Source organism: Caretta caretta, chromosome 12 (genome assembly GCF_965140235.1).
Source record: "Caretta caretta isolate rCarCar2 chromosome 12, rCarCar1.hap1, whole genome shotgun sequence".
NCBI classification, from domain to species: Eukaryota; Metazoa; Chordata; order Testudines; family Cheloniidae; genus Caretta; species Caretta caretta.
The window spans coordinates 40,749,948-40,775,467 of NC_134217.1; the positions used below are offsets into that span (position 1 = coordinate 40,749,948).

At 51.6% G+C, this 25,520-nt stretch overlaps 1 protein-coding gene across 3 annotated transcripts; it reads right to left on the bottom strand.

Annotated features, from left to right (window-relative positions):
• Positions 1-3,913: 3,913 nt before the first annotated feature.
• On the bottom strand, positions 3,914-18,323 carry CHMP1A (charged multivesicular body protein 1A). Of its 3 annotated transcripts, XM_048817205.2 has the most exons (8): positions 17,918-18,323; positions 17,069-17,240; positions 14,700-14,719; positions 12,836-12,913; positions 11,581-11,727; positions 10,236-10,364; positions 8,061-8,248; positions 3,914-6,609 (listed from the first exon to the last, which is right to left on the bottom strand). In XM_048817205.2, exons 1-8 carry the CDS (start codon positions 17,966-17,968, stop codon positions 6,588-6,590), a joined length of 807 nt encoding a protein of 268 aa, XP_048673162.2. In that variant the 5' UTR covers positions 17,969-18,323; the 3' UTR covers positions 3,914-6,587. The 3 variants fall into 3 exon arrangements, with proteins under 3 accessions (XP_048673162.2, XP_048673163.1, XP_048673164.1); XM_048817206.2 differs by lacking the exons at positions 17,069-17,240; positions 17,918-18,323 and adding an exon at positions 16,255-16,449; XM_048817207.2 differs by lacking the exons at positions 17,069-17,240; positions 17,918-18,323 and adding an exon at positions 16,224-16,448.
• Between the last annotated feature and the right edge of the window lie 7,197 nt (positions 18,324-25,520).

The window sequence follows — 25,520 nt, forward strand, 5'->3', positions numbered from 1 at the left end:
GCTGGTGCTTTCACCAAGTGCCTGGGCCGTGCGATGAGCCAGCAGGGAGCAAACCGCTTCTGGGAAGAGGGGCGAGGGCTGGAAACCCCGCACAACACAGGGTTAGTATCCCCCTGGCGTGAGCGCTGGTGAGAGGGGCCAGAATGCTCGAGCTGAGGCCTGGAGCCCTCCAGTGTCTGCAGAGCAGGGACCCGCATGAGCCATAGCAGTGCCAGCGTCCCCGGCCGTCCACCCACGAAGGGATGCCCTCAGCTGCTCCATGCTGCGTGTACGCGGAGCTGAAGGCACCAACTCCTACTGATGCAGGATTTGGCCCTTGAGTTTGTTTGACGGCCCCTGGGGCTGACTCTTCGTGCCTCCTGCAGAGGTGGCAGAGCTGGTGCCCCCCGCCAGGGGGAGGCTTGTTCCCTGCCCTGGTGGACACTATAACTCGCTGGGTTATTGATGAGCCGGTAGTTGCTCATCTGCAGCTTTGCTGTCCTAGAGAGTTCTCTGCATTGCAAACCCCTGTATGCAGGGCTGGGTGAAAGGGGCTGGGGAATTGGCTCTGGGCACCATAGAATCATAGAATATCAGGGTTGGAAGGGAACTCAGGAGGTCATCTGGTCCAAACCCCTGCTCAAAGCAGGACCGATCCCTGACTAAATCGTCCCAGCCAGGGCTTTGTCAAGCCTGACCTTAAAAACTTCTAGGGAAGGAGATTCCACCCCCTCCCTAGGTAACGCATTCCAGTGCTTCACCACCCTCCGAGTGAAAAAGTTTTTCCTAATAGGCAACCTAAACCTCCCCCACTGCAACTTGAGACCATTACTCCTTGTTCTGTCATCTGCTACCACTGAGAACAGTCTAGAGCCATCCTCTTTGGAACCCCCTTTCAGGTAGTTGAAAGCAGCTATCAAATCCCCCCTCATTCTTCTCTTCTGAAGACTAAACATCCCCAGTTCCCTCAGCCTCTCCTCATAAGTCATGTGTTCCAGTCCCCTAATCATTTTTGTTGCCCTCAGCTGGACTCTTTCCAATTTTTCCAAATCCTTCTTGTAGTGTGGGGCCCAAACTGGACACAGTACTCCAGATGAGGCCTCACCAATGTCGAATAGAGGGGAACGATCACGTCCCTCGATCTGCTGGCAATGCCCCTACTTATACATCCCAAAATGCCATTGGCCTTCTTGGCACCAAGGGCACACTGTTGACTCATATCCAACTTCTTGTCCACTGTAACCCCTAGGTCCTTTTCTGCAGAACTGCTGCTGAGCCATTCGGTCCCTAGTCTGTAGCGGTGCATTGGATTCTTCCGTCCTAAGTGCAGGACTCTGCACTTGTCCTTGTTGAACCTCATCAGATTTCTTTTGGCCCAATCCTCCAATTTGTCTAGGTCCCTCTGTATCCTATCCCTGCCCTCCAGCGTATCTACCACTCCTCCCAGTTTAGTGTCATCTGCAAATTTGCTGAGAGTGCAATCCACACCATCCTCCAGACCATTTATGAAGATATTGAACAAAACCGGCCCCAGAACCGACGCCTGGGGCACTCCACTTGATACCGGCTGCCAACTAGACATAGAACCATTGATCACTACCCGTTGAGCCCGACAATCTAGCCAGCTTTCTATCCACCTTATAGTCCATTCATCCAGCCCATACTACTTTAACTTGCTGGCAAGAATACTGTGGGAGACTGTGTCAAAAGCTTTGCTACAGTCAAGGAACAACACATCCACTGCTTTCCCTTCATCCACAGAACCAGTTATCTCGTCATAGAAGGCAATTAGAGTAGTCAGGCATGACTTGCCCTTGGTGAATCTATGCTGACTGTTCCTGATCACTTTCCTCTCCTCTAAGTGCTTCAGAATTGATTCCTTGAGCACCTGCTCCATGATTTTTCCAGGGACTGAGGTGAGGCTGACTAACCTGTAGTTCCCAGGATCCTCCTTCTTCCCTTTTTTAAAGATTGGCACTACATTAGCCTTTTTCCAGTCATCTGGGACCTCCCCCGATGAGTTTTCAGAGATAATGGCCAATGGCTCTGCAATCACATTCGCCAACTCCTTTAGCACTCTCGGATGCAACGCATCCGGCCCCATGGACTTGTGCTCGTCCAGCTTTTCTAAATAGTCCTGAACCACTTCTTTCTCCACAGAGGGCTGGTCACCTCCTCCCCACACTGTGCTGCCCAGTGCAGTAGTCTGGGAGCTGACCTTGTTCGTGAAGACAGAGGCAAAAAAAGCATTGAGTACATTAGCTTTTTCCACATCCTCTGTCACGAGGTTGCCTCCCTCATTCAGTAAGGGGCCCACACTTTCCTTGACTTTCTTCTTGTTGCTAACATACTTGAAGAAACCCTTCTTGTTACTCTTAACATCTCTTGCTAGCTGCAACTCCAGGTGTGATTTGGCCTTCCTGATTTCACTCCTGCATGCCCGAGCAATATTTTTATACTCTTCCCTGGTCATTTGTCCAATCTTCCACTTCTTGTAAGCTTCTTTTTTGTGTTTAAGATCAGCAAGGATTTCACTGTTAAGCCAAACTGGTCGCCTGCCATATTTACTATTCTTTCTACACATCTGGATGGTTTGTCCCTGTAACCTCAATAAGGATTCTTTAAAATACAGCCAGCTCTCCTGGACTCCTTTCCCCCTCATGTTATTCTCCCAGGGGATCTTGCCCATCAGTTCCCTAAGGGAGTTAAAGTCTGCTTTTCTGAAGTCCAGGGTCTGTATTCTGCTGCTCTCCTTTCTTCCTTGTGTTAGGATCCTGAACTCGACCATCTCATGGTCACTGCCTCCCAGGTTCCCATCCATTTTTGCTTCCCCTACTAATTCTTCCCAGTTTGTGAGCAGCAGGTCAAGAAGAGCTCTGCCCCTAGTTGGTTCCTCCAGCACTTGCACCAGGAAATTGTCCCCCAGATTTTCCACCAGCCAGACCTGAGGGTAACAAGGAACAAAGAGCTAGTCCCATGAGCTGCTTCAAGGAACCGAAGCAGCTAAAAGATCAGTGGAAAAAGCCGGCAGCGCCTGCTCTTGATTACAAGCCAGATAAGGGACTGTCTCCACAGGCCCTGTCCAGGAGGGGCCCAAGGAAAAGTTCTCTCAGAACTGACCCAACGCTTGCTGATACCAAGCCAGCCCTCGGCCACTCAGCCCAGAGGTACGTTTTATGCCTGCGAGACAGTGATCTTGGTAAACATCCCTCAAGGCTCAAGTGCCTGTGTTTTCCGAAGCGATGCTGCAGCAGAGAGTTTGATGTAACAGGTTGCGAGGATCAGTTCTGCTATTTAAGAGGAAGAAGTGAAGAATTTGCAGCATGCAGCCTCCTGGGATCTGTAGCCAGCAGTGGGAGAGGCACATTGCCTAGCAGAGGGCTCCCCTGCATGGTACAGCGGAGTACAGCACCCACTACACGGCCTCAGAGGAGAAAGGCATGGTGGAGCGGCAGGGTGCTAGAGGACAGGGGCTGTCTGGATCCTTCGTGCAGGTGTAACGGTCCCAGAAATCGGAGCTGGAGAAGATAGGTTAGGGCTCCCCCCGGTCCAGTGCTGGGGCCAGGGCACGACTCTTCAGCCAAGCCCATTTTTAAGTAGAGTCCAAGCCAGATAAATCTAGCGTCAAAAGAAGAGAGGTGGGGGGGCGGGGGAGGGGGGGAAAGGACCGGAAAGCTCTACATCACACAAGGAGCAGGAGCAGCCTGACAAGAGCCCATGGAGAAGCAGGGCTGGTGGATTCCCTCCCCGAGCCACTGTGTCAGGCTGAGACAGGCCAGTGCCGGTCCCTCCAGAACCCAGCAGCAGAGCCCCGAGACCAGCACAGGCCATTTGCTTCTCCTACCCAGGCCGCTTCCCACCTCTGCCCTGATGGCTCCACATCTCGGCAGAGACCTGGGCAGAAGCGGTGCTCCCTGGAACGCAGACAGGCGGATTTGCAGGGACAGTTCCTTTATTTAAAACAGAGTGGAATTTACAGCGTTCATTTCAAAACCAGCAAGGGAAAGCAGCGTTGTAAAACCACACAGACAGCACCACACGGAAAGAAAAGGCCCATTTACAGAGGGCAGGGTCTCCTCCCCAGGGCAAAGGCCGGGCCCACCTGTTTACAGACCCCTTCTGCTGATCTCTCTCCTGGCAGCTGTGAGGAGCTGGGCATGGTTACGCCATTTCCACAAGGTAGGAGCCTGGGGAGGAAGGGGGAAATTAGGGCTATTGCTCACTGTGCCTCCTGCAAACACCCCAGTGGAACAAGACGTTCACAGCTGCCCCAGGTCAGGCTGCCCTGCAAGCCCAGTTAAATGCCCCCCATGGGGTTGCCCTGGAAAGCTCTGCTCAGATTTTTAGGGGGGCTCCTGCGTTTTACCCAGCTGGGTCTGACTGAGGCACAGAGACCAAACACCCAGTCAGGGACTCTGCCAGGATGAGAAACAAAGCCCCTGGGCTCGCCTACAGTTCCTCCTCAGTCTGGGAAAGGGGCCTGCATCTCCTCTGTCACTGTGGGGGGGCGGCCACAACTGGACTCAAACAGCCCAGCTCGGGGTAATCGCAATAGGGAGGCGAACATGCATCTTCCAAGGCCACGAGACTCGGAGGGAAAATATCGAGAGATGTCGAAATGTGTTCACACGCAAGTGCTGACTTCTCCTGTACTCCGTACCCCAGCAACCTGCTGTCTGCACTGGGAGTGGCAAGGCCAGCCACTCTCAGGCACCAGGCTGCACCTGACACTCTCAGGGGCGAGGATGATGGGGATTGTGTCTGATGCCATCTGCCTCCCCTGCTCCCCAAAGTGGGGATTTCTTGCCCCCTAGCCAAAGGGAAGCAGGTCCCTTAGCACATCTGCGAGAAGCTACTAGACACTTAACACTTAGAGACAGTTAAAGAATTGTGAGCCAGCCCTCCTTGTGAAACCAGCAATCCAGCCCCAGGGCTGTTCATCACAGTAACCACTCCTGACTGTCGCTGCTGCCAAACACGTGCCATGTTGCTGGGTATGCCAGATGTGCTCTGCACTGATTCCGGCACAGCGGCACCAGACTCCCGGCACATGGCAGCTAGTGTGGAGCCAGCAGGGATGGGGTTAAAACGCTAATGAATGGGAGCCTGGCTCGGTTCCCCTCCCACCTAGCAGCAAGCTGGGCTCAGATCTCCCCTCGCTACCTCCCACGCCCCCAGCCCAGCGCTGTCTCCCACCATTACAGGGAGCTGGGCTGAAAAGGCTGAGTGTGAGAAGTGACACCATACGCCTCCAAAAGCTCTCATGCCTGGGGCTGAGGGAAGTGGGGGGGCTGATCCTTCCCTCTCAGCCTGGCTCCCGGCCCTGCAGCATGGAACCGGGTTAAAGGAAGTGATGAGCTTACACTCAGTCATCAGTGGAGCTGGGGCATCTCGTCAGTGTCAGCCCTGAGGAAGGGAGTGGGGGGAAGAGACCCAAGAGGTAAAGGCAACCGAGGTATTTAGGACAGTGCAGACATCCTCACCATTCACAGGAGGGTCTGGACATGTGTTCTGCTACAGTGCTGCCAGTGAGAGAGCTTGGAGACAGACCAGTTCCCAGCAGCCACGCTGCCCCTTGAACGCTGCCGGGTTGGAGCAGCTCAGGCCAGCTTCACCCCTGGGGTGGCGTGCATGAAGAATCCCATCTCGCCTGGCCAGATCTAAGGGGTCACAGCGTGTGGTTGTGGAGGCAAACTTCTCAAAGGTCACTTAACGGTGAGAAAATCCAGGGCGGGCAACGTGACAAGCAGCGCAAGGGCTAAGAGTTGGCAAAGCGAGATCCCTGCGCACTGGGCATCACCACTGGGCTCCCTATCGTCTCAATGCTACGCTGCACCAGGGACGAGCCGATAACTGGGAATATGGATGTTAGAGTAAGAGACGCCATTACACAGATTTGCGCCTTTCATCCAAGGCAGCTGCCTCGCCCATGAAATGCTACCAATGCATACGTACACCCCAGCCGGGCATCCCTTCCCCCCAGCTACAAGAGGCAGCGGGGAAGAACGGGGCTTGGATGGAAATGGGAAGGATCTGTGGCACTACCTGCTGCAAGCTGTTAGTAGAGGGTCACCCACAGCAAAGCACACAGTGGCTAAGAGAGGCAACGTACAGGATGTGGAGATGAAGACGCACTACACATTTGCTAGACATACAGCCAGCCGGAGATGGTCAGGCCCCCAGTGTCCCATCAGAACATGCACTTCCCCTTTCAACAAGATCTCCATGTAGTGTTAGAATCAAAGCAGCATCTTCACTCCCCCTAGAGGCCCAGGATGCAGAGGGGGAGCAGTAGCATTGCTTTAAAGACAAGAGCCCTGAACACCCTGCCGCCAAAGCCCAGAGCAAGGTCACGCTCACTCAGCAAACCTCCCTCCAACATCTCTTCCTGCTGCCTCTTCAGGAAGTAGTCATCATCGAAAAAGACCAAAGAGAGTCCACCACAGAGCAACAGGCAGCTGAAGGAGTGACTGGCTGGTTGGGTCTGGTTTTGCTAGCAGAAGGCCAGAGAAGGGATGGAGTGGGAGGTTTGGGGGGGGTCTCCCCCGTCTCCCCACTCGATGCATGATCAGTAGGGGAACAGCAATCCTCCAGAACAATGGGAGACTTTAATTCCGCAAGGCAGCCAATCTGGAAGAAACAGCACAAGAGAGTCAAAGGGGAGCACGAAACACTGGGAGCTGCTTCCAGGTGAACCCAGAGAGCACAGGGGGAGCTCTCTGGAGAACTGGGCAAGGCTGGGGGCACTACGCCCAGTGATGGAAGGAGTCTGACTTGAGGAGGAAGCGGTTTGCAGGGACAAGACGTCTCCCCCTGGAGCACAGATAACCATTTACGTTCTAGCAGGTGCGTTACGAGCACCTTCCGTCCCAACACTGCCAATGCATTTCCTGCACTCAGGTCAGAGCGGGCCCCAGCAGCGAAACACGGCTGTTTGAACAGCACAGCCATGCGACGCCGCCGGCCAGGAAGGGAAGAGCGTGGTGCCGCTGGAGCCCAAAGGGGCCCGGGGCTCAGCACAAGCACCACGACTCCCTGCAGCACACGGGTGGCCCAGTCTGAACTCTGACCTGAGCATCAGGCAGGGCTGCGTGTGGAAGCAATTGGGCTAGTTCCTGGGGACGGCCGGGAATAGCGCTTAGAGCACAGAGGGAGTTTAAGGAAAGGCTGGATGCTCCATTTGTCATCTCATAATCTATCTGATGGCCCCATGAGCGAGGAGAAAGAACAGCATCTCCCTCCATCACAAAGCCCTGGAGCCCGGGCCACGCCATCTTGTGTGTGTGTGGCGTGACAATCAGACATCTTCAGCAACAGGCACCTTTCATCCGCACCACACGATGCAGCCAGGCAAGGGTCTGCATTTCTCCAGGTCTGCAGAATGCCTCCCACCCTGAGGACACCCCTCAGCTCACACCAGACCCACCGCTCCTCTCCGTGCTTCAGACAACCCGAAGCGAGAGAACCTGGAGAAAGTCTGGCAGCTGTGCAATGACTTCTGGGAAAGGGGGGGTGGGTCAAGGGAGCTCTGTACAGCCAGCAACTGCAGGGCTATGTCCTCGGAGGGACCCTCTCACGGTAACTGCATGCAGAGCTGCAGGGATGGGGAGGTGGAAGAGGAGCTCACCAGCAATAGGAGGCAGCCTCAACCCTCTTCTGCGGAGGTTCCAGAGAAAGAGCCTGTTTGAAGGTCAGTGCCAAGCATGCCCAGAACAGCATCAGCTGCATGAGGCAAGCACGGGCCAGGAGAACTCCCACCAGCTGGATACTGAGCTGAGCAAGCAACACCTGCCCCAGCGCTAGTAGAATCAGGAGGCCCCTCTCCTCCATGGCGCACGACAAGGTACGCTGCCTGTAGGTGGCTCCTCTGGAGCTTCGCGAGGCTCCACCATGCATGGGGACACGAAAGCCCAGAGGTTGCCCCAACGGCTGGCTTCCCTCCCAGCCATCCCTTCAGCCTGAACCCCCCGTACGAGCCGTGAAAGAGCTGCCTGGGGGCAGTTCAAGCTGCCAGGAACACGAAGCCCAGGGACACAATCACACCAAGGGACGTGGGGGAGAAAAAGGGGAAGAGAAAGAACCTTCGGGACAGCTGGTCTTCCTGGGTGCGGACAGAGCTCTCCCCCACTGACGAAGCCCCCTCGGGGAGCTGGTTGAGTTGGTCCATGATCTCCAAGCCATTCTCTTCGGCAATCTGCACGATGAGGCTGTCCACCTGCTCCTGCGGCGTGGTCAGGGTGGTAGCAGAGCTCATGGAGTCCTCCATCACCTACCGCGGGCAGAGTCAGTATCTGAAGCCAAGCCACCATCTGGCTCCATTGAAGAACCCACCCAGCCCACGTTCCTGCCCATAGGAGCCAGTTACAGATCTTGAGTTTGGCCCACTACTCCCCTCCCCAGAGGGCTCTCCACATCCTTGTCAGCCAGACAGCTAGGTCATAGGACAGGACGACGGGTTGGAGCCAGAGAGATCCTGAGGCCCGTAGACATCAGTGTACCACCCAGCACCTGACAGCACACAGCCATATGAAGCGTTATGTCCACATTAGCCCCCACCCTGTCTCAGGTTCTCAGTGAAGCCTTCAGATACCGTAGACATAGTCAGACACTTGCACAGGGGCTTTTCCTTGCCGTGAGGGGCAGCTCTCTTCTCCTGGTTAGACACACTGCCCATCCAGGGTCAAGGCAATATTCAAGAATGAGCTCAAGGCCGGCTCTACTTGGGAGCACGGGACGTACTAGACTGCGTCCAGACTGATCAGATCAAAAGTAGGCAGAACAGAGTGTGCGCTACAATCACTCATGTGGCCCAGCCCCTTAAGCATACTGGGGAGTGCGGGGAAATCAAACAAGCCAGCAACCATCACCATGAGAAGGATGGACTGGCCTGTGGCTGAGGCACTGGCCTGTGACTCAAGAGCTCTGGGTTCAGTTCCTAGCTTGGACAGACTCCCCGTGTGACCTCGGGCAAGTCCCCTAGTTCCTTGTCTGTACCATTACTCCTGGGGGAATTCTGCCCCGCTGTGCACATGCAGAATCCATGTCCTCTGCTGATTTTTTTCTCCGCAGAAAATGGATTCTACCAGGGAGGCACTGCAGTTACAACTTTCACCCACCAGGGAGTGCTGTGGCACCAGAAAAGAGGGAGGCCGGCTGACCACCGGAGCAGCCAGCCATGGAGAGGGAGGAGAAGAGGCTGCTTTCCTCACAGTTCCCTGCCCACAGGGCCTGGTGAGGGGGTGTGGGGGCGATGGACAGCGTGCGGCACACAGGGCTGCCGGGGAGGCGTCACAGACGGTGGCTCAGAGGGGCTAGTGAAGTAACAGCACTGAGCCGGAGCCGAATGGGAGTGGGGGTGCAGGTCCACATGGGGATGGGCAGATGTGCCTGGCTGAATGAGAGGCTGGGGTGAGCCAGGGTCTGCACAGGGGAGGTTCCCCAACTCCCTAACAATCCCTTCCCCCCAAAAAAACCCTGTTCCATACTTCTCCTACCCACACTGAACAATTGTTCAGATTCGCTATCAGGCTTCTTCCCAGCAATTGCTTCCTTCTGCCACATCTCCTCCATTACCCTGACTCCCCCAACCCTTTCCACTGCTTCTGAGGGGTGCGGGAAATACGTTTCTGTATTGTGGTTTAGATGAATTATTACTGAATGTTCTGTATTAATACGCCTAGGGAGAAATCTAATTGTCAAAAACCATTTCCTGAATCTTTTTTGTTGTCTGCATTGTTACAGACATACTTGCTGATGTGTATTTTGAAATAAATTACCAAAATAACTGAAAGTAGCGTGATTATGTTGTGTTATTTTGACAAATAAAATAAGCAGAATTTTTCAAAATTTAAAATAGTGTGTGCAGAATTTTTATTTTTTTTGGCACAGAATTCCCCCAGGAATATGCCATGGGGACAAGACTTTCCGCACCCTTCCTCTGTATGTCTGCCTACTTTGATCGTGAGCTCTTTGGGATAGAGATTCTCTACGTGCAGCTCCTAACCCAAGAGAACCCTGATCTTCCTTGATGAGCTCTATAGACCAGAGCTCTGGAAACAACTGAGCCATTAATCCAAAGACCGCATCTGGGAGCCCGGGAAGGGCCTCACAAACGGGATGCTTGTGTCTGAGCCCATGATACTCATGGTTCTCTCCGCTCCACCCCGCAGCCTCCAAGAGTACAGACATGCCAACGAGTACAATTCTTCCCACTGCCCAGCAGTCTACCCCCAGGCTAGCGAGTGCCCAGCACTTACCGAAGTGTGAACATCCAAGTTCTGAACCTGATGCTCAAATTTATCCATCACCGCCGAGACCTTCTGCAGGTCCATGGAGCTCAGAGCTTTGTCCAAGGCCTTGGTCACTTGAGCCATATTTTTAGTCACCTGTAACAGGAGGTTGGAAAATATACACACCAAACAAAGTCAACACAGATGTCCCAGTTCAGAGTGGGAGCCGAGCCTGGCCAAAAGGAATTCAATGTTACTGGCATTTCCACTGCAGTGCAGCCTCAGTCTGCACAGGGCAGCGACGTCCTGCCGTGAATAGCAGGGACTCTCAGCTCAGATTGGCCCCCACGTTTTAGAACTGTGCATATGCAACCGTCTGCACGATTCCTGAAAATGCACATGCAAGTGATCTGCTAGCCTTCTAGCTGTCACTGTGCACATCGGAATCGCACCTGGCGTCTACTGCGCACACAAACGATACACACGCATCGTTTTCATATACAACCATGGAAATCTGCCCTTCAATAGTACAGAGGCAACTTCACCATGACACTCACATGAAAATAGTAACCGTGCCCATGAGCTCTTCTATGCAGGGGCTTCATGCATTTTTAGCGCATCCTCATGCTACTTCTCCACTGAACATTTTGGAGAACAGAAATGTTACTCCAAACGTTAGTACAAACACCGTGAAGACAGGTGCTCCAGCCCACCAGGCACAATGTGCTTCAGGGGCTGTTCTTGCTGCCCATCCTCTCTCTAAGCTGGGCCACATAAGTCCAGGTGGGACTCCAGTGTTGGTCACGTGACTCACAGTGACGAGAGATTCCAGACATAATCTGAAGAGGGGACAAGCGGCCTCAGCTCCCAGCAAAATCAAAAGGACTTGAGGGTGCTCAGTACCTTGCAGAAGAGAACTCTAACCCCCAGTCCCCTGCACACAAGCATGCATGGACACATGGCTAAGGCAGGGGAGTGATTTCAGGCACACACCTTCCAAGCCTGCAGACGTGGGCTCAAATATGGATGAAGCCACAAATGCAGCAAGTTTGAGGGGCTCATTTCTGGTCCCCCAGTGAAACGTATTGGCCACATCACAAGGCAATCACACACACACACACTGGCATTTCAGCAGCTGTGGCAGTCTCTGCCAATGTGCAGTCTAGCTCCGGGCCCTGACCAAATCCCAGTTTGGGGGTGGGAGGTGTCACAGCACCTGCCAACACTAAAGCCCAGTTCTAACCAAGTTACAAAAGAAGAGAGGAATGTCAGCAGGAGAGGGGAGGGACGGGCCAATAGCCTCTATCTGTACAAGGACAGGAAACAGCTCCTGTCCCTCCAGGGATACACCTGAGATGACAAAGCCTCTTACCCCTTTCATGGTCACTGCTGTCTGGACCTTGGAGGACACTGCATCCACTCGGGAAGCCATCCGAAGCCAGTTTAACCCTTCGTTCTTCTTCCGGATTGCATTCTCTGCATAGACACGAGCACATTCTACGTTCTTCTGCTGAAGGGCCTGGAACATGGAAGGGAAAAGATTTGCAGGAGGAATCCATTTTGCTTCACACATCAGAAACAAATGTCTTCCATTTCCACCCAAGGGATGTCATGCAGAATTTGGTGTTTGCTTGGATCAGGATTAGTGGAGCCAGTGGCAGCCAAACACCCTAGGATACACAGGATTCGGGTTGAGGCTAGGAGATTTGGGGATTTCAGGATGGCCTATTGCGCCTGGAACGTCAATCAGTGATGCAGGGGGAGAATGCGCTTGCTTGGATCTCAGCAGTACATAGACAGGTCAGAGAATGCAGGACATTAGATTCTGCTTATTAGCAACCCCTCGCTTGCTGTTATCTGGCAGCTGCCAACCAGCAAAAGGCAGGTTTGCAGGGCTGCAGCCAGGGTAGCCAGCACTGGTTCATGCCTTCCCTGACTGCAGCCCAGCAAACCTGCCTTCAGGCCAGACAGCAGCATGGAGCATGGCTGCAGCCCAGATGCTGGGGCTTTCTATGGGGAGTGGGGGCGTTAGGGCCCTGTGTTCTCTCCCTGTGTTCTTCGGGGACTGGGGCTCAGCACATCCCAGTGCTTCCTTGCCTGGGTGCAGCTCCCAGGCAGGATGCAGCCCAGAGAGCCGGGAGTGGTATGGTGCAGCTCCAGCATCCAGGCGGCAGCCCCCCTCCCCACTACTGCCTGGCCCACAGCCCCTTACTTCCTGTGTGGGCTCCCTGCGCAGGCAGGTTTGGAGGCTGCAGTTAGGGAAGGCACGTCCCAGCACTCCCTTCCCGGGCTATAGGCCTACGCACCTGCCTGCAGCCGGGGCCTTTCTTCCAAATGCTGCTGTTAATAGGCGCCATCCCGTTGCCAATATCCAAACCTATTAACATTAAAGTCAACGGGGCAGCGATGGCTCCCAGCCAAGCGCTGCCATTAACCAGAAGCTGTTAATATCCAGGTGCTACTAAGTGGAATCTACTATAATTCCTTGGGTTAATCCCTCTGGTACAGAGCCAGGGATTGACGGCACAGGCTCAAGGGCGTGATGGCTGAAAAGACACCTAGCACTCAGAGATGGTCTGTGTGTGTTACTTTCATCTCCACCAGGGAGTTCCGCCGCACTGGCCTACCTTCTTGACCTTGGCTTGCTCAGTCTTCGAGTCCTTCTCAGCCTTCTTGGCTAGCTTCTCCAGCTGCTTTGCTGTGAACTAAGAGAAACAGACTTCGGTGCTCAGCCGTGAAAGGGGCAAACATTAACACAATCAGAGGCTCCCACAACTCTCACAAAAGCCCACAGGCTGTCCTAGCAAAGCGTGTGTACGGTGCCCGCAGTGTCTGCTGCCACTGCCTCAGCTGCCTTTGCGGGCTGGATTGTCCTTTATACAACCCTAAAACGCAGTGAGACTGGCTGGGCAGGTGCCATAGTTATGGATGTGTCTGGGGATACAGCAGAGGCCGCAAGAGGAAAGGGACTCAGTGAGCTGCAGTAGCCCCTTTGGCTGACTGATGGAGCAGAGCTGGAACGCTCTGAAGGAAGGCCTGGCTTCCTTGGTCAGGCAGGTAGTATCTGTGGCATGGTACAGGCTAAAGCACACTGTCCTCTCTCTCCTGCTGCGCAATACAAAGCCGTAGCGAGCAGTGGAGGCACCTGAGATTTCAGCCCCCTGGTTTAAGAGGCAGGGACCTGGGGGCTCTCAATGAAGCGTCTGGAACATACTCCTTAGCCTGGGTTCAGAGACCTTCAGGGCATGCTCACAGGCTCACTTTTCAAGGCTTTTTCAGAGGTGAGTGAAAGGGACTGATTGGTGCTTGAGGGGAGTGATGGGAAGGAGTTTGCTTTGGACTTGGCATAGTCTTTCCGTCACGTCCCCTGCCATGCATGACAATTCTGGACTGCGTTTACACTGCCTATGTGGCTCCAGAACAGGTGGTAAGTGATCTCTAGATAAATAGCTCCCCCTTCCTGTTGAGGCTGGGAACTGCAGAGGCAGAGTTGCAGCTGTTATTTGAAACAGATTTTCATAATGGCAAAGCTCTGGAAGGAGGGATTTTTGTCTCCCCTCTAGGAATGGAGGTAGTTTTTGGTACCATACGTATTCCACCTCTCTTCATTAGCACAGGAGAATATGCTCTATAGGTTCCTGTCACATTTAATTCAATTACCAGATGAAGGGCCCATTCAGCCTAATGCACTTAACTGATTTGCGGCTCACACCAATGGAGATTAAGCACCTTATGCAATCAAGAGCTGCGCTGCCACTTCCTTTACATCAGGAGAGTCAAGGGCTTGCAACAAGATCACTGATGTCTTCAGGGTCTAAATCACAGCATCGCTAGGGACCTCTGCACTGCTCCCTCCCCCGAAATAACAGACACCGGTTTCTGTTCTTTCACCACCACAGCCTTAAATATTGGCATCTTTGTGTAGCTGTTGACCTCTCCCCAGCCCCCGTGGACAGAAAGCCCAGTGGCCCCCCCACTCTGGGAGACTATCACACCCCTGCTGGAGGGAGAGCACTGGAAGGAGGAGATAAAGCCTTGGGAAGACAGCACAATGAAAGCAACAGGAGTTGAAGATACAAAGGAAGGTTCTGGGAGAGGTTTCTCCAAGTCAGTGAACTCTCCATCGAGTGAGAGAGAGAAGGTCGGAGCAGAAAGCATTCGAGAAGCCAAATTTAAAAACAAGGGATAAACCTAGACCCATTGTAGCTGCTTCTTAAAGATGATCAACCCTAGCCTTCAGTTGTCGGAGGAGCCCACAAAACACCCGACTAGTACAGGGCCTGGTAGTCAGCTAGGCTCCTAAGCAGCCTGTTCCAGGCAGAAAGTTTGGTTTTGTATAGACCACCATAAGAGGGTCTTAGAGCAACAGTTCAGTTGGGTTTGTCCACTTTCAATTGAAAAAGGTCTCGCTGGGCAGCCCATGCTGGGAGGTGTATAATAGTGAATCCCCATGCAGGGGCAGAAAGGAAATCCTGTAATGGCCACACTCACCTTCAGCTGGAAGAGTGTATCTGAAACAAGAGAGGAGGTGACTCAGATCACAGGTTTTTAGAGTCGCTGTCACTCAATAACATAAAGGTCACACAATCTTTCACCCAAGGAACTGTGCTTTTAGGAGGTACCTTCCTTCTATGGTGAGTCTCCCCAGTTCACACCCCCCGTTTCCCCTCCAAAGCATCACACCAACATTCCTTCTGCCTGAAGGGGACTAGACAGGCTGAGGTTGTGCTGGTCGCACATCCCAATACCACCACCACGATTGTTCAGAAAAGTCTTTTCTGGGCAAGCAGAGGCCACAGCACTCAGCTGCCTCAACTGCACTCTCAGCCTTTGCCTGTGCACCGCGGACTCCTCAGGCTACCTAGCTAAGGTACTCCATATGGCCTCCATCACCCTAGTACGTAGGCACCTCCCAATCTTTACTCAGTGCCATTATCCCCTTGTACAGATAAGGAACAGAGGCACGGGGAGACTAAGTGACATGCCCAAGGGCACACAGAAAGCTAGTGGCAGAGCAAGGACTTGAACCTGAGTCTCCCAAGTCACAGCTAGTGCTCTAACCACTAGGCAAAACCATCCTCTCCTGTCATGCTAGAACACAGAAGCAGAAACTCCTGTGTTAAAGGCCTGTCTACACGTAGCTGACCAAACTCTGCTGGAGTCTCATTTGGCTACAACTGAGCTCAAATGACACTGGTTCTGATTTTTAAATGTGGTTGTAAGGCCAGTGGGGATTGCACTATCGTACACAGTAAGAAAAAACTACCTAGAATGGAATACGAGACATCTCAGAGAGCTTGTTAAAAAGGCTGTTGGAGGGTTTTACTGGAGACACTCCCACAGGATTGACTCCTGCTTTCAATTTCAATCAGTGAGGGTCAGGTATATGCACTGATAACAAAGGCCCCGAGCACCCAGGGTAACAGGCAGTGTGCTATCTGAACTGCTCTGCTGGGGACTGGCTCAGAATACTGAAGGAGCCATACAAGCTAGTGAATTATCCCTTGGATACGGCTCTTTGAAATAAACGGACTCACTGAACGTTAGATACTGAAATATTCATGGGAAAAAATTATCTACCATAAATTAATCCATATGTGACAAGTATCACAGCATTCACAGTACAGGATAGTGACTTCACTATTCAGTTCTCTCTCAATTTGACACACGTCAGGCACAGGACCTAAATCCTGGAGTGGAGCTAATAGAAACCACATTCTGTCTCGCAACTAACAAGTGATTCCTCAGAAGGCAACTTCATGACTTTTATTGAAATAGCTGTGTTACTTGTTACTGTGGTTTCTCAGATTACCATTACCTGGTGACCTTTGACCCAGAACTTGGCACACCCCAGATACCCATGTAAATAACTCTCAGCCAGCTTCACCCGGCCAGTTTCATGCAAGAGGAAATGGATCAGTTCAGGAATTTGGGGTGATTCTAAAGACTTTTTAGTTTTCTTAAATACCTGGACCTATTTCAACAAATCAGAAAGGCCAAGAACAAACAAGCTACCCTTGAGTTCTTCTCTCCCTGACCAATGTACCATGGGCTCTCGGCCGCAGCTTTACCCAGTGCCACACACGTGACAGGGTCTCCACCATCCTCCTCAGGAGCCGATTGGCCAGGATGACTGAGCAGAGCCACTGGAGGTAACCCCCAGGACTCCCCACTCTGGGATCACAGGGAACTCCCGCTCCCATGTCACATCATCATGTGCCCTGATGTCACCAACGGATTTCCCTCTCCCCTCCCCAATGGCTGCCACCACCCCCACTTCTGACCCCCTTCCCCTCCCACCAATTCCCAAGGACAGCCCTCTGACCTGGCCCTTACCTCCTTCCCTTCCCCATCCCCGGTCCCAGCCCCGGCCCTGACCTCCGTCCCCTCCCACGCCCCGGCCCTGGGCCCACTCCCCTGACTCAGCCCCGACCTCCTTCCCCTCCCCCCCCGGGCCCACTCCCCTGACTCGGCCCCGACCTCCTTCCCCTCCCCCCCTCCCGGGCCCACTCCCCTGACTCGGCCCCGACCTCCTTCCCCTCCCCCCCTCCCGGGCCCACTCCCCTGACTCGGCCCCGACCTCCTTCCCCTCCCCCCCTCCCGGGCCCACTCCCCTGACTCGGCCCCGACCTCCTTCCCCTCCCCCCCTCCCGGGCCCACTCCCCTGACTCGGCCCCGACCTCCTTCCCCTCCCCCCCCCCGGGCCCACTCCCCTGACTCGGCCCCGACCTCCTTCCCCTCCCCCCTCAGGCCCCGGTCCCAGCTCCTCCCCTGGGGGCAGCAGGAGGCCCCCGGCGGGTCGGGCCCGGACTAGCGCCCCGCCCCGCCCCGCCCCCTGGCTGGGGGGGTCTGTCTCTTACCGTCCATCCTGGACCCAGCCCCTGCAGCTACCACTTCCGGGTTCTCCAGACACTTCCGGATTGTTGCGTCATCACGACGCTTGTTCTCGCGAGGTTTCCCCTCACCACCTGGTCCGCTCGACGCATGCGTAAATGCAGGAGGGTTTTCCAGAGCGAAGCCAGGCCGGGGGCGCTATAGCGGGCGGGGTGGGGAGTCCCATGACCAGAGCGAGGCTCACGCGCCGCTTCGGGCTGCCCTGGGCCCCCCCACCCCGCTCCCAAAGCCCTCCTCCCGCGGGCGGCAGCCCACGTGGCTCCCGGAGCCTGGGCCCCCCCCCCGCTCTGTGCCTCAGTTTCCCCACCTGCAGGGTGGGCTTGGTGGGGCAGTAGAGAGGGACGGAGGGCGCCCCGGAGTGGAGGTCGGGGAGGAGCCGGGCCGCTGGGCTGGCGGCGGGGACAGAGCAGGCACAGCGGGGCGAGGGGCTGGGTTACAGCCAGGGGTGGAAGTAGGAATCGTTTCTTGCCGGCTCTGCCCTCATGGGAGGGACACAGCGGGGGGCATGGGAGCTCCCCTGCGACTCCTCCCAGCCCGGGCCCCCACGCTCTGCCCGTCCCCTCTGACGTCCCCCTTTGCACATCCGAACATCGACATGCCTGGCTGCTCCCTTTCCCCCAAATACTAGTCTTGCCGGCCCTTTTTATGGAAGAGGGGAGTTGGCTGAGGAGCCATTTCAGCATACGTCTGGCTTAATAAAAGACAGATTTTAAGTATAACTGTGTCCTACGCTGCTTTACGGTATTGCACCCAAACATTGCATTTCAATGCGGGATTCAACTTCCTTTATAGGACCAGACTCCTGAAACTCTTACCAGTCTACAAAAGTGGTCCACAGTCATGCAAATAGTCCTATTGTCTTCCATGGGATGGATCGAATGATTGAGGCTTTACAGGATTAGGTTCCAAGTTGATAAATTGTTCTGGATGAAACCGACAAGGCCTGGGCTGTCAGATCAGGAGCGTCATTGGAATAAAGGTGGGCAGACGCGTGATACGTCTTAGCTCCGTTGCTAACATGAGGAACATATTTTCAGTAAAGTTCTTGGCAGATTCCTGAGGCTGCTGGTTTAAGGCTGTCAGTGTCCAGCATTATAGTTCTCTCACCCACAAAGCTGGAAAAAGAGGCATTTGTTTTCTTTGTTTTGCTGTTCCAGTTCCAATTAACAAAATGCATGTTCGACTAGTTTGGCTGCAAAGAATACTAGGCACACTGGGGACAACAACTGATTCCCATCAGGCTGCAGAACTGGACTGACATCAGAATCCAAACATCCTCTGGTCAGTGCAAGCAGAGGCATTCCTCCAATGATTTGGACTTGATGTGATGCAGTATGGATGTCATGGATAATTCAGACCAATGGGGAGAAACAGAATAAAAAACAGCTTCCATTGCCCCCACCCCTCCCCCCTTGAGGACTCCTAACCAATGTAACAGCACATCCGATGAAGTGAGCTGTAGCTCACGAAAGCTCATGCTCAAATAAATTGGTTAGTCTCTAAGGTGCCACAAGTCCTCCTTTTCTTTTTGCGAATACAGACTAACAGGGCTGTTACTCTGAAACCAGCACAATACATATGTTAACAAACTTAAACAAAGCCTTTGTTTAAGTTTGTTAGCATATGTATTGTGCTGTTAAAGTCATATAAAGAATGAATGTCCTCCCTAGCCCCATTCTGCTCCTTTAAGGAGCAGAGTGCAGCCCCCCCACCCCACCCCAGAGTGGGGGCCAGCCCCAAGTCTTCCCAGTATCCTGTACCCACTAAAAATCTCTTGCCGGTACTGTTTACTGGAGGGTACCGCCCTACTTGCACCTCTGGTTACAGCATGGATTGAGTGTGGGGGTGGGGTGAACCCAGAGGAAAGGGACGGGAGTGCTGCTTTGGAAAGACAGAGGCGAGAAAACAGGAGGGAGGGAAAAGACTGACTGTGGAGAGAGGTAGAGTGGAAAGAGAAAAGTGGGATAAGGGAATAAGCAGGGCAGTGTTTAATTTTTAATGAGAGAGGTGCTGGGGCTCAAGCAATTTTTTTTACTTTCATAACTAATGCAGCAAGCCTGGAGGTGCCATGGCTCAGCCCTGACAACAAATTAAGCACTGAATCGGGGCCCACAATGCTCAGATTAGTGAATCTAATCTTTGTTCTTTTAAAAAAAAATTAATATTGCTGACAACTCTGGCTTCTGTAGTTAAACAGCTGGAGAAAAAGGCAGGGAAAACAGCCTCAATTAATCAGAATGCACAGTCCCCATCCCAGTAGCCCCCCAAGCCTCCAGCTTGTCCCTTGGAAGTTGTTTAAATGTTAGAACACAAGACTGGCCAGACTGGGTCAGACCAAAGGTCCATCTAGCCCAGTAACCTGTCTTCCAACAGTGGCCCAGTGACAGGTGCCCCAGAGGGAATGAACAGAACAGGTCATCATCAAGTGATCCATCCCCTGTTGCTCATTCCAAGCTCTGGCAAACAGAGGCTAGGGACACCATCCCCGTTCATCCTGGCTAATAGCCATTGATGGACCTATCCTCCATGAACTTATTTAGTTCTTTTCTGAACCCTGTTATAGTCTTGGCCTTCACAACATCCTCTGGCAAGGAGTTCCACAGGTTGATTGTGCATTGTGTGAAAAAATACTTCCTTCTGTTTGTTTTAAACCAGCTGCCTATTAATTTCATTTGGTGGCCCCTAGTTCTTGTGTTATGAGGAGTAAATAACTTTCTCCACACCAGTCATGATTGTATAGACCTTTATCATATCCCCCCTTAGTCATTTCTTTTCCAAACTGAAAAGTCCCATTCTTATTAATCTTTCCTCATATGGAAGTCATTTCATACCCCTAATAATTTTTGTTGCCCTTTTCTGAACCTTTTCCAATTCCATCTTTTTTGAGATGGGGTGACCACATCTGCACGCAGTATTCAAGATATGGGCATACCATGGATTTATAGAGAGACAATACGATATTTTCTGTCTTATTATCTATCCCTTTCTTAATGATGCCCAACATTCTGTTCGCTTTTTTGACTGCCGCTGCACATTGAGTGGATGTTTTCAGAGAACTCTCCACAGTGACTCCAAGAGCTCTTTCTTGAGTGGTAACAGCTAATTTAGACCCCATCATTTTATATGTATAGTTGGAATTATGTTTTCCAATGTGCATTACTTTGCATTTATCAACACTGAATTTCATCTGCTATTTTGTTGTCCAGTCACCCAGTTTTGACAGATCCTTCTGTAGCTCTTCGCAGTCTGTTTGGGAATTAACTATCTTGAGCAATTTTTTATCATCTGCAAATTTTGCCACCTCACTGTTTACCCCTTTTTCCAGATCATGTATGAATATGTTGAATAGGACTCTGTCCAGTACACACCCTGGAGGACACCACTATTTACCTCTCTCCATTCTGAAAACTGACCATTTATTCCTAACCTTTATTTCCTATCTTTTAACCAGTTACCAATCCATGAAAGGACCTTCCCTCTTATCCCATGACAGCTTACTTTGCTTAAGAGCCTTTGGTGATGGACCTTGTCAAAGGCTTTCTGAAAATCTAAGTACACTATGTCCACTGGATCCTCCTTGACCACATGCTTGTTGACCCCCGCAAAGAATTCTAGTAGATTGGTGAGGCATGATTTCCCTTTACAAAAACCATATTGACTGTTCCCCAACAAATTATGTTCATCTATGGGTCTGACAATTTTGTCCTTTACTATAGTTTCAGCCCGTTTGCCCGGAACTGAAGTCAGGCTTATCTGCCTGTAATTGCCGGGATCATCCTTTTTAAAATTGGCATCACATTAGCTATCCTCCAGTCATTTGGTACAGAAGCTGGTTTAAATGATAGGTCACAGGCGACAGTTATTCGTTCTGCAATTTCACATTTGAGTTCCTTCTGAACTCTTGGGTGAATCCCATCTGGTCCTGGTGACTTATTAGTTGAGTTTATCAATTTGTTCCAAAACCTCCTCTAATGACACCTCAGTCTGGGACAGTTCCTCAGATTTGTCCCCTAAAAAGACTGGTTTGGGAATCTCCCTCACATCCTCAGCCATGAAGACCGATGCAAAGAATTCACTTCGTTTCTCCGCAATGGCCTTATCGTCCTTGAGCGTTCTTCTAGCACCTCGATTGGCCAGGGGCCCCACTCGATTATTTGGTAGCTTCCTGCTTCTGATGGACTTTAAAAAATGTTGCTATTACTTTTGGAGTCTTTGGCCAGCTGCTCCTCACATTCTTTTTTGAGCTTCCTAATCATATTTTTACATTTCATTTGCCAGAGTTTATGCTCCTTTCTCTTTTCCTCCCTAGGCTTTCACTTCCACTTTTTAAAGGAGGCCTTTTTGCCTCTCACTGCTTCTTCTACTTTGTTGGTTAGCCACAGTGGCACTTCTTTGGTTCTCTGACTGTGTTTTTTAATTTGGAGTAGACATTTAAGTTGAGCCTCTATTACGGTGTCTTTAAAAAGTTTCCTTGCAGCATGTTGACAACGAAGCACCAAACCCATGAGCTTCCAGGCTCTGCTTCCTTTGCTGCAGGTGGGTGGTGGATCAAAAATTCCCCCACCCTTTTAAATGAAATGAGTTTAAGTATGTGAGAGCCCAAGTAATCTCCCGGCTGATCCTCCGCCAACCCCAAGGCTGGTCCTCTACTTCATGGTGGCTAGGAGTCAGTTTAGTCTGGGGGTAAGGAGAGCCAAAAATGTGTTTCGCAGTCTCACCTCATAGTGCTGAGGTCCCTCTGGCAGCAGCATCAGTTCACTGTGCCTGTGATGATGATGCTTATTGATGAGTCACAAAAGGGCCTTGGTGGTGCAAGCAAGAGAGCTGCAGAGCCCACCACCTGGGACCAGGCCTGGGGGCTCATCTATGGGGCAATTCCAGAGCAAACATGGAGATGTGAGAGGTAAAGTGTTCTCCTTCCCCAGTGTAGTTTCTGTGCTAACAGAGAGCGGCATCCCAATAGGGTAAGAAGGGTGAATTTTATGTGCTTGTTGACATAGTTAGATCCATGCCAATGCAACAAAGAGGTTGCTGAGTATGATTTCTGTGGTTAAAGCAGCAGAGAATTGGAGTCAGGACTCTTGCATTCAATTCCCAGCTCTGTGAGGGAATGTGATCTGCTGGGAGAAAAAGGGACTGGAAGGCAGGACTCCTCCAAGCTCTGTTACTGATTTCCTGTATGAACTTGGGCAAAGTCATATGACGTTTTTGTGTCTGAGCTTCCCTACAGAGGAGCTGTGATTAATTAGGGAAGGCTGGAAAAGCGATGTTGAGAGCCTCAAGTGAATGTCACTACAAAAGCAAAGAAAGATAATTTTTCCTAGAAGAGAAGAGGAAAGGCTGTGGGCCTTTTTGATCGTTTGGAAGTTCTCTTAGATGAGTCTCCAAAATGGAAGGTCCAGGAAGCCCCTGGTATCCATGTTTCTATCAATGGGAATCTAAGACCCAACAAAGGTGTCTCACTCCTTCCTCTAGAATAAGTTTTCATATATCCCTGGATGAAACATGCCAAGAACATTCCCTGGCACTGCACTGGAGTTCTAAACCAAGAGCCACCGCTGGATCTCACATATTTGAGAAATTAGAGAGCTGGAGTGGAGTGAGCAACAAGTGCTACAGCAGTGGCTGTCAGCCTTTCCAAACGACTGCACCCCAGTCAAGAGGCTGATCTGTCTTGCGTACCCCAAGTTTCACCTCACTTACAAACTGCTTGCTGACAAAATCAGACATAGAAATACACAAGTGTCACAGCCCACTCGTACTGAAAATTTGCCGACTTTCTCCTTTAGTCTCGAAGGTGCCACAAGTCCTCCTGTTCTTTTTGCGGATACAGACTAACCCGGCTGCTCCTCTGAAACCCATATAAAGAATCACACTGACAGCCCAGGGACAAGAGATAGACGTGGGGTGCCTACTCTGGTGGATGGGGAATAGCTCTGTAATCTAACAATACTGAGGTGTAATAATTGTATGAACCCTGTATGGTACCTGGTCAGTAAGGTAAAGGTACTCATAGCTATGGTCGGTTATTAGAATTTCCTGTATTACTACTGATCTAACACTAGGGGACTGTGGGAAGAGCAAACAGGAAAGCTGTTAACGTTAAGGATCCTGTCTTCAAGAAGATGGTCAGCTTGTTTTACCAGGATGGGAACTTGGAGATCAAAAGAATAATAAAGAGTTTAAAAGGATTTATCAGAGGGAGAAGGGGAGTCACTTGTCAAAGCTGTCTAGGGAGACAGGCTGAGAGATAGAGAAAAACATTGTGGGGGAGTCTAAAGAAATGAGCCTTCCCAGAGCCTGGGAATGGTAAGCCTTAGAATAAAGCTAGACGTGAACAATCTGGTTCGTTGTTTTTAAGATGTGTTTTCTCTGAAATACTTTTGTTCCAGACTTTTGTTCCAGTGCTTTAAGTAGGCTGGCTAGACACTGTATTTACCACTGTCATTGCTCTCACAAGGAGCAGAATTGCAAGGTCTGAGCCATTCAGACCTGCTGAGGCAATCACGTAAGTAGCAGGGGACTGCAGCTCAGGGCCTGATCTGAGAGTGGGAGAATCATGTCATTCCACCCAGAGCCAGGTGACGGCTAGGGGCCAGAGACCTTGGAGGGGATGCACTCTGCAAAATAAGGAGGGGTCAGTTGTGCAGTTTGCCCGGTAACTGCAACCTGCAATTTCCCCAGCTCTGCGCCTGTTTGCCTCATTCCATAGCTCCAATAAATCCCCCAAGCGCATGTGCATTGAGGAGAGCAAGCTCTTTCTGCACTGACAGGGATCCAGTTTTCCCAAAAAACGGATGAGAAGAGAAAAACCAACCATTTCCAAGAATTCCTCCCTAAGCGCTCAAGCAGCCAAGTAATAATGAGCGACCTTATCAATAACACCCGCAAATCACTACCAGCTGTATTGTAAATAGCCATGTATAAAAACAAGTGGGAGCAGACTGTGGCAATGGGCTACTAATGTTCTGTGTCCAGCACTAAACAACTGACAAGGGTTATCAATGTTTCTCTTTTCTTTGCATCCCAAATTCTTGCAGCTGAAGTCCGGCACAGTTTAGTTGGTAACCAGAGCAGGGAGTCCAGACAGCCAAATACCCAGGAGCCATCTCAGAAACAGCAAAGTTCAGCACCTTCACAGGAGCACAGCAGACCTGATCAAGCCTCTGTTTCTATATCACCAAAGAAACTGCAGCAAAGTCAGATGTCTACTGGCAGTTCTTACAGACAAGGTAGGGGACAAACAGCAGGGCATTCAAACCACAGAACAAAACTGACCTCAGGGGAGTCACACCAGGGATGTGCGTGGCCCATTAAGGTCCCAGGGATGATCCTCAGTAATCACACCAGTTTTAACCCAGGTCACTTTTTAGGCCTAAGCTACTCAACAGCAATGTTCCCTTTTAATATGTGATTTTTAATGGGCCATAACAGGCCACAGACCGTGTGAAGTAGACCCAGATCTCAACATTTTGTCCCCTTAGAAGTTAGCTGGGTAAAACAGGTCTCAGGCCAGATGTTCTAAATCCACTCAGAAGACACACTGAGTCAGAAAATGACTGCTGGACATCCAGGAACCCTGGGGAAGCTAGTGACTCTATAGACACCACGCAGGAGGAGGTGATGGTACCATCCAGTATTGTTCAGTGGTTAATTGAACCATGTCTTCCTCCCTTTCCCAGAACGTCCTCCTTCAAGAGCACGCCCTTTTCCAGTCAAAGGCTTTGTCACCCAGGCTTTTCATCCACAGCTATGTAGGCTACTGGCCATTTCTAAGCATCTTTTTCCTGGGGCTTCCCAATCTTTGTCATCCCCCAGAACATTGTGTGTTTGGGCTGCAGCTGGTTTCTTACTTGCTATCACAAATGTGGCTTGTAGGAAAGTTCAAGGGAGGGAGGGAGGGCAAGTACTGGGCCCACCCAGCTGGCAGTTGTGGCCACTGGGAGAAGATGACTTACTGGCAACATTACTGATCTACCTAAGCCACATCTTTGGGCACTTCCTGTCATCCCTAGACTCACTGCAACTCTCCTCCCCAGAGAAAAGACTTTTCATTTACTGGCTGGTAATAATCACTGAATTACATGCTTTTTCAGCCCCCACCTGAGCTCTCTCCAATTGATACATATAGTTTCTGGTCTTATCAAAGTGCACAGATCCTGGATCAGCGGCTTATATAATAGTAATACTAAGCTCTCACATCATGCTTTTCACTCAGAGATCTCAGAGCACTTCCCAAGGGAGCCCTTTATTGCTACTAGTTCAGCATTCCCAGTCTGTCCAAGCAATAAAAGATGTAGAACCTTGGTTGGACTTTTATCCTCCAAACCTGGGCTGCATGTCAGAATGGGGGGGTGTCCCCATACCTCTGATCCATTAATGTCATACCCTGCCTTTTTGTGTGCCTTCATTTGTCGT